This window comes from Glycine soja, chromosome 9 (genome assembly GCF_004193775.1).
Source record: "Glycine soja cultivar W05 chromosome 9, ASM419377v2, whole genome shotgun sequence".
Taxonomy (NCBI): Eukaryota; Viridiplantae; Streptophyta; class Magnoliopsida; order Fabales; family Fabaceae; genus Glycine; species Glycine soja.
In genome coordinates, this window is record NC_041010.1 from 25,480,614 (window position 1) to 25,493,034 (window position 12,421).

General features: G+C 39.5%; 1 protein-coding gene across 1 annotated transcript; it reads right to left on the reverse strand.

Annotated features, from left to right (window-relative positions):
* Positions 1–3,033, reverse strand: LOC114367972. The gene is made up of 2 exons (XM_028325271.1): positions 1,985–3,033; positions 1–1,237 (listed from the first exon to the last, which is right to left on the reverse strand). Exons 1-2 carry the CDS (start codon positions 2,929–2,931, stop codon positions 358–360), a joined length of 1,827 nt encoding a protein of 608 aa, XP_028181072.1. The 5' UTR covers positions 2,932–3,033; the 3' UTR covers positions 1–357.
* Between the last annotated feature and the right edge of the window lie 9,388 nt (positions 3,034–12,421).

Consider the following 12,421-nt stretch of genomic DNA (forward strand, 5'->3'; position numbering starts at 1 on the left):
TTGTCAATATGAAAAGTTTTTATTAAGATCGTTTTCTAAAAGAAACATAAATCACACGCCACGAAAATGCCAGCTACAATATACATGACAACCATTTCAGCAATAAATGTTTGAAATTCACAATAATGAGACTTGAATTTTTACAGTATAACCGACCCCAGGACCACTTTACTATAAATTATGACATTAAAGTAAGAAAAGAGTGTATGAAGATTATCACAGTTTCTTTATTATCTGTCAGAAATACACGGCACAAACTGGTACCAGTACCACCAAGAAGATAGGAGCTACGATAGAAAAATTATAGGAAAAACCAAGCACATTTCTTCAAAATTGTATCTTTTTCCTTTTCTTTTTTCACAATGGCTGCGAGGTTGTCACCTGCTGCGGCTTCTTCATGCTGTCGGAGGGAAGCTTAGCAGAAACTTCCGTCCGCATTACAGAAGCAGCTGTCATGGTCTGGTAGTGTGAAGGCATGAAGGGTGCCAAAGGTTGACTATAAAACACTTGAGCAAGTGCAGGATCTGCATAGTTGTAAGCATAATTTGCAGGTACTGCAGACTTAGGAGGCATCGATTGAGGATGGTGATGATAAATTTGAGAGTGAGCAACATATTGCTGTTGATGCTTACTAGAAGAAACTTGAACCAATTGACGGGTGGCAGGTGCGGTTCTACATGCACCTGCTGCCATTTCAAAATTAGGATTTCTTGTTGAGTTGTAAGCAGCAGAACTTGGTTGATTTTGGGACTGGCTAGAAGGCATAGTTGTGGCAGATTCAGCTGCATTAGCCAGCTGCACTGACAAGTTGTATGGTTGGGCCTGTCTTGCCTGCACATAGTAAACCGGGTATTGTTGATCAAGGTGATGGAGATGTTGGGTATGGAGTTGTTGCTGACATACAGGATAGTATGAGGCGGGGATTGGCACAGACCCTGAAAGGGTATGGTGAATTAAATGTGTGTTGTGGATATACTGCTGTGGTTGATGCTGCTGCTGCGGCGGCTGAGTCTGATGCTGCTGCGGCAGTGGCAGTTGATCAAATTGTGGCTGCAAAACATATCCAGCTTCCTGCACATGCTGCTGCATCTGAATCCAACCTTGTTGATCAGTCACATTAAGCTTTGGATCAACCGAGGCATTGCTAGGAACCTGAGAACTTCCATATTGAATTTGAACTTGGTCTTGATAAATGGCTGGTTTCGGGCGCAACATTGCATTTGAAAGACTACTATCACTGCAGAATACCATACATTGTAAATCAATCATTGAAGTGCATAATTCCAGAAAAAGCCAACTAAAACTAATAAATGGGAAATAAAATCAAACATCAAACATCTTATACAAACAAATGTAATTCCTCTGGAGTAGCTCACATTAGAGGATAAAATAAACACTTTCTGATAAGAAATCAACTGTCGATATTATATGCACATACATAGCAAATAGATGTGCTGAAATATCTATCGTTAATGAGAATAACAATGACTGATTTTACTTATAGGTCCATCAAACCAGATATCATACAATCGAATCTAGCTCGTATTAAGGTTCGAACTTGTGATCCTATCCAAACTAACCAAATTCCCCCACGACTAGACTGACCCTAGAAGGAAAAGCATCAAATCTCAGTTGTTAATAATAAGTGCACATACATAATACTAATAAATAGTGGATGTGTTGGAACATTGATAATATGAACTTCAACAACTAAGATTACTTGCTTTATCTTTACTTACCTTAAAGGACCCAAAACATACAAATTAATTTTTTTTGGTAACCTTGAACACATATAAGGTGGGTATTCCCCTTCCAACACGATTTATTCCTTACCCAAGGACCAACCAGAAGTCAATCCTTAGACCACTTGTTTAAAGAGTACAGCCCGCTGCCACTTGGGCGCAAACCTTTGTTGTTATTGGTACATACAAATTAATTTAATGGAAGTTAGTTGCTAAACCACATTGAGAGAACTTGAAAGTACCTTGAAAGTGAATCAGGGGAAGGCAAATCAACAACACCATGAGGTGATTTCTGTTGAAATTGGTGAGGCTGAGGCTGTAGCGGCGGGGTTGGCGATTTTCTATGCCCAAGAGGGACCCCATGATCGGATCTCTCGTCATCGGAGACAAGGCGGTTCGTGGAAAATTCCATCACCGGCACCGGCGCAACAAAACCTTCATCTTCTTGTTGCTTCTGTCCTACCCCCAACTGAGCAAACTGTTCCTCAATCTCCACGTGAACCTTTATCGGCGGCAAATTCGGCGGCACAGAGGAACCAGAACCGAAAGACGAATTGCTCTCAAGCATAGGCGAATCCGACACCACATCCTTGAAAACTTTCCCACTGTTACCATTGCTGTTCGCTGCAGCAGAAGCAGAAGCAACCTCGTCGTCGAGTCCGAGGATGCAATTGACGGAGGCGGACTCAGATAAGCCTCCGTCAAGGGACCCACTGAGCCACTCCTCGGACTTGACAGAGCCCAAGCCCGCGGGCCCGTGGACCGAGTCGGGCTGGGACGGAAAAAGAAAGAGGCGAATTCGTGAAGAAGGTTTATTATTGTTATTGTTTCCGGAGCGGTGATCGTACTCATCGATCATGTTCTCGAGGTCTTCGTCAGTGGTGACGGAGACGAGGGAGTCGAGGTCCTCGCTGGGGAGCTGGTACTTAAGCACGAAGGGGCGCGCGTGGAGGAACGACTTCGAGAGGCGCGTGGAGAGCTCCGAGAGAGTGACGTGGCGGGGGACGACGACGATTCGGGTGTCGCCGCCGACGTAGCAGAGTGACTTGTCGTGGGGGCGGGGCACGATGTGGCCGCCGTAGCTGCACATCAGCCGGAGTTTGGCGGAGCTCAGAGAAGGACAGGGCTCGTCCCAGGAGTGTGGGGAGGAATCCACCGGGTCAGGTGGAGGAGTGGGCTGCGCCTCCATGGGGACAAGGTTTGGTTGTGGTTCCTTGCTGCAAGAGTGGGCTTTAATATACAGGCGGTTGAAGTTAATACTAACTGGGAAGGAATTTTTTGGACACCCATGATACCCATCGGTATCCTTTTTATTGGGCATATGGAACAAGAATAGAGTGTCTCCCAAATTATTAATAAAACATTTAAATTAATTATAGATAAATAGTATTATTTTATATAATATTAAAATTTTTAATATATATCTAATGTAGATGGAAATTTATATAATAAATTTTATGATGATTATTTTTTATCAAATAATTAATTTATTTACATATATAAATTATAAATAAAAATCATAGGTTTAATAAGTATTTATATATGTAAAAAAATATTTATCAAATTTATTTAATTATCAATTGCTATTAAAAATTTAAATACATCATTTAATTAAATATTATATTTATTTAATTTTTAATCATTATAATAAACATCTAAATACATCATTCAATTAAATATCAAATTTTTTTTAATTATTAAATTTTGTAAATAAATTGAATGAATAAAAAATTTCTAAAATATAATTTTTAAAAAATTAAAACACACGGATTAATAAATAAATATTAAATCTTAAATTTTGATTTCAATATTTTTTATAACTACTTATCATATTTTAAATTTTAGTTTCAATATTTTTTATAACTACCAAATCAAATATACTTTTACATTTAATTTTAATCATTATCTTAAACTAATAATCTAATCATATTTTAAATTTTGGTTTTCATATTTCTTATAACTACGAAATTAAATATATTTTTAAATTTTATTTCAATCATTATCTTAAACTAACAATCTTATCATATTTTAAATTTTAAATTTTAGTTTCAATATTTTTTATAACTACCAAATCTAATATATTTTTAAATTTTATTTCAATCATTATCTTAAACTAACAATCTTATCATATTTTAAATTTTAAATTTTAGTTTCAATATTTTTTATAACTACCAAATCTAATATATTTTTAAATTTGATTTCAATCATTATATTAAACTAACTATCTTATCATATTTTAAATTTTAAATTTTGGTTTCATAATTTTTATAACTAAAAAATTTATTATACAATTAAAGATTATGTTTCAATATTTTTATAACAAATTTTAATTATTAAAAATTTTTGTTTAAATATTTTTTGTAACTAACAAAATTAAATTATTTTTAATTATGATTTCAATATTTTTCATAAGTAAAAAATTTAATATCTTTTAAATATTTGTTTCGATTTTTTTTAAAGATAGACAAATATAATATAACAATATTGAAAATTAATTGTTTCACCAATCTAATCTTAATTTTAACAATCTAATCTAATCTTAGTAATAACTAATATATTTTTTATAAATAAAATCAATAATTAACATATAAATAAAAAAAATTATAAAATTTCACTAACATTACACTACAAAACAATTTAAATAATAATTGACAAATCAAAAATTAAAAAAAAAACAACTTTAGAAGAAGAAAAATTGAAAAAAAAAATTATTCAACAAAAAAAAACTCATACGGATTAGCAATCCATATGGGTCATATGGATTGCCAATCCATATGGTTTATACGAATCCGTATGAACCATATGAATTAGCAATCTGTATGATCCATACGGATTGACATACAGATTGATAATCTGTATGAGGTTTTTCTAGAAAAATATCATTTTTTTTGTTGGAGAGGAAGAAGAAGGACCATAGCGGCGTAGGAAGTGGAGGAAGAAGAAGGAAAGAAGAAAAACCACAGTCGCGCGGGAAGTGGAGGAAGAAGAAGAACCGCAAGAGAAAGAAGAACCGCAAGAGGAAGAAGAAGAACCACAACCACGAGGAAGAAGAAGAAACGCAACCATGAGGAAGAAGAAGAACCACAACAAGGAAGAACCACGAACCAATAGGAGAATGAAAGAGATCACAAGGATAATGAAGAAGACCATGATGTCTGTCATACCCTAATTTCGTCCGGGGACCATTGTTTTTTGGCATGCGACTTTCGCTTGACCACCTCAAAATGTTTAACACCCATCGTTGTGGAATACGTAAAGTTCCGAGATGTTTCGAGAAGAAACAGGTCAAAAACACGAAACGAGAGCGTATTTAGCAAAGTGGGGTGTGTGTAAATAAACTCTTACACTCTAATTTCATCTGAGGATCATTTTTGATTGCTTCGGAAGGCTTAACACTCATCACGATGGAATCCGTAAAGTTTCATGAGATTTTGGAAAGAAAACGACCAAAAACACAAAAATGGGGGGTGAACTTATCAAGATGGGGTGTAAATAGCAATTCGAATCTAGGCCATTTTGGAAATTGGGTTGCTTAAGGAGGAAGCAACTGGGCGGCAAGCTCCTTCACGTTGTTGAAAAATGGTTTCCGGGGCTTCCGTGTCTTCCGTAATGCTTCCGTAAAATTTTCGAAAACTTTGGGTAAGCATATTTCACTTAACATTGGTGAAAGGGAAGAGAAAAAAAGATGAAAATCAAATCCGAAACACTTTCGTAACTTTTTCGTAAAGTACGAAAACGGGGTGAACTTAGTAATTGGGGTGCGCTTAGAAATCTTCCTCAAGAAGCCTCTAGGCGGCAAACACCTCTCGTTTTCCCTATAAATAGGGGAGGGGGACTGTTTCAAAAATATTCATGACCCCTAAGCTATGCATTTCGGCTATTTTGGGCAAACAAACACATTTTCGTGAAGAAAAATCGAGTCGAAGTGCTTCCGTAACGCTTCCGAGACGTTTCTGTAAGCGATTCTGGGAAAATTCTTCATCATTCTTCGTTCGTTCTTTGTCGTTCTTCAGTCTTCAACCTATAAGTTCCCAAAATTGAATCTTTCAATTCATTCTATGCACCCTTAGTGGTCCGTACTTGTTTTGTGTACTTTCACTTTATTTTCGCTTACTTTCAGTTTTCTTTTCTTTTGCTTTAACGAGCTTTCTACCGTTTATTTAAACCGTTTTCTCACCTAATAAATGATAAAATGAATTTCAACCGATCATTTGTGTTGTAATCTCGTTGAATCACTGTTAAAACAAAATCTAACCTATCGTTCACACTGTAACCACGGTTAAACAAAATAAAAGCAAAATAATAATAAAATAATTAAAATATCTTGCAAAATAATAATAAAATAATCAAAATATCTTGAAAAATAATAATAAAATAATCAAAATATCTTTGAATAAAATAATCAAAAAAATCAATCAGACGTTTTTTTGGAAGTTTCCTTGAATGAATTGACTAATAACCAAAGTGAAACTAAGGCTAAAATCAACTCACAAATCAAGCTTCGTCCGCAAAAGTCACTCAAAACCATTTTAAGGTCCAACGCCTTAAATGGTCCTCTTTGCTTTTATCAGTTAACATGGACCGTTCAAAAGCATAAAATCAACACATAACTTTACCGCTTTTGCAAGAACTACATAGGTATGATTTCCTCATTGCAATTGAGGATACGTAGGAGCAAAAACTCCGCTTTTGTCGACCACCCCAAGAGATCGTTAATGGTCCAACGCCTTAACGTTTCTCTACTTTCAAAAACCAAGAGATCGTTAATGGTTCAACGCCTTAACGTTTCTCTCCTTTCAAAATCAAAAGATCGTTTAATGGTCCAACGCCTTAAATGACTTTTTGTTCGGTTAAAATATATCTTGCGAAAAAAGATAAAAACAACTTAACCAACTTTTAGTTCTAAAAGAACTAGGTAGGTCTGATTTCCTCATCGCAATTGAGGATACGTAGGAGCGAGGGAAACACCCTTGTTGACCACAAAAAGATAAGAAAATACAAAAAACATAAAAAGCGTATAAACACAAAAAGACATAAAAAAAGGGAAAATAAAACATTCTGAAGTCATATTTGCACACTTGATTAAAGGTTGTCGTCCCTTGTGACGAATGCGTGAGGTGCTAATACCTTCCCTGTGCGTAAAAATAACTCCCGAACCTTTCACGATTAAAGTTCGTAGACCACACCTTTCTGATTTTTCCGACGTTTTCCTCGAATAAACGTTGGTGGCGACTCCGTGCATTTTCCTCCCGCCGAAGGGTAGGTTGCGACAGTTGGCGACTCCACTGGGGACTATTTTTAGAGAGTTAGGCCTTCTAATCTCGTGCAATATCATGACTTCCTCTTTCGTCGGTTCCCTTTTATTTCTCTTACGTTCTAGTATATAACTCTTTGATGCTTTTAGTGTGTTTTTGAAATGTATGCATGAGATAGATATTTATTCATTTGGTGCACACAAACACCAACACTATTTGTACACACGGTGAGTTGAAAAGGGGCTCTATACCCGGGTCCATGGGAACATAAGGAGTGGAGGTGAATCTGTGGTCATGCTGGGTCTCCGACTTACTTGATAACAATGAACCCTCATCTAGAGTTTTTCTCTTTGATAACATATTGTTGTTGGTAGTCCCTACTGCCGCAATATGTTTTTTTCGAAGGGGATGATACCTCTAGAAACCATCAAGAGAGATATGACCACCTTGGGAATTATCACTAAAAGCCTTTTAGTTCCTCCCGTTTAGGTCCCTAAAATAGGGGCACGAAGGGAACACGCTACGTGCATTTTAAACACTGCCATGCATATAACCTAAATGTCATGTACGCCTTTGCTGTATGATTATTTGAGGATATTGTCATGCTGTGTACATCCCCCTGTTGCGCTTTTGCGCATCTGCATCATGTCGTCACGCATGCGTTGTATGTTGGTCTCGTCTTTTGTCACGGGAAGCCAGAAGGTCCATATCACCTTGTTAACTGCACACATGGGACACTGCGCCCCCGAATGCGCAAGTAAGAAGAGAGGATTTTTCGGGCTCTCGTGTCCGTAAATGAATTCATATCATGCATCGCATAAGCATCTCTCCATGGCATCATAATGAACATATCGTTCCTACATTTGTCCGTTATCATATTCCAGCATCACATTTTGGATGAGTCATTGCCTCATCATGCATATGCGTTCAACATACTTTTTGTTCTACAAACTGCATACCTTTTGTTTTCATGTTTGCTCATGCATGATCCTTGCGTTTTCCTCTGCAAAACAAAAACAAAAAAAAGAAGCGTGAAAATTCACACTACATTCTTAGTTGCATGTGTTAGGTACCATGAGCCAACCATGTTGTGATCATAAACCCATTTCTAAAAAAAAAAATGATTGAGCATGGTACCTAATGCGTGGTTAACTAGGAAATGATGTTTCTTCGGGCATCTCAATCTCATCATTACATTTTCCATGCATAGTGTCGCAACCTACCCTTCGGCGGTAGGGCGACGCGAGACTCACGGGTGCGTCTCCCAAGAAAGGAAAATGCGCGGAGTCGCCACCAACGTTTATTTGAGGAAAACGTCGAAAAAACCGGAAAGGTGTGGTCTACGAACTTTAAGTGTGAAAGGTTCAGGAGTTATATTTACGCACGGGGAAGGTATTAGCATCCCACGCGTCTGTCACAAGGGACGACAGCCTTTAATCGAGTGTGCAAACATGACTTCAATTTTGTTTTATTTTCCTTTTTACGTCTTTATGTCTTTTTATGCCTTTTGTATTTTTTATCTTTTTGTGGTCGACAAGGGTGTTTCCCTTGCTCCTACGTATTCCTCAATTTGTGATAAGGAAATCAGACCTACGTATTGCGCAATAATGCTTCCTTTCGACTTCCGACAGGTCGTGGAACTTCACAGATTGCCTAATGATGGATGTCAAGTACCTCGAAGCGATCAAGCGAAGGTTGCATCTCACCAAACAGATGGTCCCCAGACAAAATTAGGGTATGACAGTTGCCCCTCTTTACTTGTCTTTTATTGGAGATAAAAGGGAAGTAAAGATAAGACACTAATTTCGTTCGAGTGGAACATCATTCGGCTGGTCGATATCCCTGCCAGCGGAACCTGTCGTTCAGAAAGAAAAGAAAATACATCAGAAGCGTCAACAAAATTCAGTGTCTTGAAAACGACAAAGTTGGACAACCACGACACTTCCCTTCGCCATCGGACTCGATCGTCCCTGCCCAGCAGAGAAGAATCTCGCGCGTCGTTGGGCCTGAATGTTTCCGAACGACGAGAGTAAAAACCTGCAATAAATTTGAAAATGATCGGCACCAAACGGCCAACATCATCCTGATATCGTCGAATTCGTTCCCCTCGGTTGACGAAAGGCACGGATGACCATAAGGTATCTTCGCCTGCCACCTGACTCGCTGTCCCTGGATGGCAAAAGGTGCAAAAGATGATGTCATTCTCTTCGCATCAACGGGCTTGCTTGCCCCTGGTTGACGAAAGGTGCGGGTAACCATAAGGTAACCTTACATGTCACCTGACTTCACGGGTCAGGACGACAAAAGGTGCAGGAGACGATGTTAGTCTCTGCGCGTCAACGGGCTCGTTTGCCCTTGGTTGATGAAAGGTGCGGGTAACCATAAGGTAACCCCGCGCGTCACCTGACTTCACGGGTCAGGACGACAAAAGGTGCAGGAGACAATGTTAGTCTCTGCATGCTATCATGCGTTGAGTCTTACAGATAGCAAAAGAAAGTTTATACAGATAACCACTTGGGTTTCTCCGCCTGCCCCCTAACTTCACGGGTTAGTGCTTGACAGAGGTAGATGGTGCGGAGAAACTGCTTGTGTATCTTTGCACGTCACCTGACTTCAGGGTCAGTGTGACAGAAATTGTGGGGCGATCGACAAAAGCGAGGCTCTTGCTCCTACGTATCCTCAATTTGTGATGAGGAACTCAGACCTACGTAGTTCTTGATAACTGTGAGACTAAAATAGTCTCGGTGTTTTTTCACTAAAATGCGAACATGCTTTTAGTAAAGAAACAAAACATCCAACTGATCAGAGCAACATATGATTTTTTGATGAAAAACAATGCGTCTATTGGGGAAGGAGAGTATGCTGATGAAATTTTTCTCATAACCATAAATGAGATTTTGGATATTAGCATTTCGTTTCTAAATGACCATTTAGAGGAAACACTGGGTCAACCAAAAATAGAAGAAAATCACTCAAAGTGTATCAATCTCACATAGGTAAGTGTTTCATCCTAATTCCGAACCATAGATATGTCATGACTTGATTTTGCAAATCTTTTCCTATCAAATCAAAGATTACATGCTTGATCATGGATCAATAGGACTTCTTCTAGGGAATGGGGTTTGTTTTTGGTGGGAAATTTGGCTTTAAGTGTTCTTGGCCTTTTCCTTTTCTGTTTTTGTTTAGTGTGAGGTGAACAAGTCACCGACGCACATGATTTTGGGTTGGTAATCAAAGGGAGAGGACCACTTTAGGTCGTGGTTTCCTTTCTTTTCTTGTTTACTTGGTGACAATTCTGTATTGTTTAGATATTGTCTGGTCCAAAGACCTTTTTGCATATTTCTTTTTCTTCCAATCCTTGATCGGGAATTTTCTTTCTTTTTTTTGCTTTCTCCTATTTTTTTCCCTTGATTGAGAATTTTCTCTTTTTGCTTTTTGCCGATTCTTTTGATCGGGAATTTTCTCCTTTTTGTTTTCTTTTGAGGGAAAGGTTTATGGTGAGTTGGGACTTTGGCTCAAGGCTTGTAGAATGGCTGAACATGATATATGTCAGGGTGTTGGTTTGGCCAGCGGTTCAGGGATAAAGGAGATGTCCCACATTATTTCCATGACACATAGGCAACAATGATGATTAGGAAATTTTATGCAAAACTGGTCATGCATGCACCCATGTGGACACTCAAGCATCAAGTTTTTATGGTCATGTGACAGTAGGGCTCAGGATTCATTTTCCCTATTTAAGTCAACCCAGTGTTTCAAAAACATGTTCTTTTATCAATTCATGCATTCATCTGAGTCCATTTTGGGCGTTTGGGAAAATTTTCACAGCATTCACCCTTCAGGTGTATACACATATTTTTTTTTCAAAAACTGGTTATGATCAGTGAATTTTTTTTCAAAGAAAAGCTGGAAGTTATCTCTTTTCAAAAACATGTTGGCTTTTTAGCCAGACAACTTATTTTCTCTCCCTTTTTTTTTCTTTCCTTTTTAAAGTTATTACCATTTGTTTATTTTCTTTTTTTCTCTTTTTCTCTTTGAAAAGGTCGTGCGGACGAGGGTGCACACTACCTACTCACGTCTAACCACAAGGTAAATGAAAAAACACGCAATGGTAAGTTGCAATAAAAAATAGTGACGAAATAACTGAGAGCCATAACGCCAAATTCTAACAGAAACAAAAATAGTAACTGAAAATAGTAATGTTAGTAACCATATAGACAATAACAGAAAATAGTAATGTCAATAGCAATATAGACAATAACAGAAAATAGTAATGTCAATAACAAAAGTGCGGTGACCTCGGTCACGTGGCTCCGCTTCCTGCCAAGAAATCGAGCAAGTCAGTCATATCTTCATCCATACGAGGCTCCTCTACCTCACCGGGGGATCCTGCAGGCTCCTCTCCTGCCTGGGCATCGGGCCAGTCTCTAGGCCATGCGACCTCAGCCCCAAACTGGTCCGGGGTAGGGCATACAAAAGGAGCGGAACCCTGCCTCTGCTGACTGAGGCTGAATCGGTAGAGACACTCATGTATCTGCACCTGCCCACGGTGGTTGGCCGCCTACTGGCGAACCAAATGTTGTAGATAACGCTCCATGCCTAGTGATCCAGCGGGATCGGCCTGCCGAGGTGGTGGCGGTGCGTCTGCGGCCTGATGTGCATCACCCTGCGCTTGCCTAGGCGTGCAGTACTTCTCGATGAAGCCTCGGGTGATCGGCGGTCGGATTACTTTACTGGGGGTGACGGGAACTCCGAAGGACTGGCAGAGGCTCATGATTAGCGCTGGAAACCCCAGGGCCCTGTTGGACTTATCCGGGTCCAGAGGGTGCCTGGTGGGTGCCATACCTGCAAACAAATAGATGGCGTCAACAATCACCTGGGCCACGTGGACGTTCATCCGTGTCAGGATGGCATACACCAACTGGCACTTAGGCAGAGGGAGATCGGAGTTATGATCGCTAGGCAAGACATTGCTGAGCAGCAGTGTCATCCATGTCTGGGTCAAAGTGGTTATGCTAGTGCGCATGATCCGCACCCGCCTCCCTGTAGCGGTCCAGGCGAAATCCTGCCCCGATGTGCATAATAGCTTGGCAATGGCTTCCTCGTCGAACCCGTCGGCCCTGTTCCTCCTCTGGCTGAATTCACACTGCTGGCCTTCCTCCAAAACTAGCGAGTCACCCAGGAACTGGCTGAGGGCATCTGCGTCAAAGGGAATCCACTGACCCCTCATCCACGAACACATGTCTCGCATTCCCTCCTCTATGGGCCAAGCATTAGCATAGAACTCTAGGACTATCTCAGGGTCAAACTTGGCCATGGGAGTCACCAGCGGCATCCAACGTCTGCGAGCTATCTCCTCCTGAAAGTACGTATACTCATCCTCCCTGAGCTGGACACGCCTCTCTCTGTGGAATGACCATCCTC

Coding starts and splice junctions, on each gene's coding strand:
- LOC114367972 (XM_028325271.1), bottom strand. CDS start 2,931: ATGGAGGCGCAGCCCACTCCTCCACCTGACCCGGTGGATTCCTCCCCA. Junction 1,238..1,984: donor TCCCCTGATTCACTTTCAAG/GTACTTTCAAGT, acceptor GGTATTCTGCAG/TGATAGTAGTCTTTCAAATG.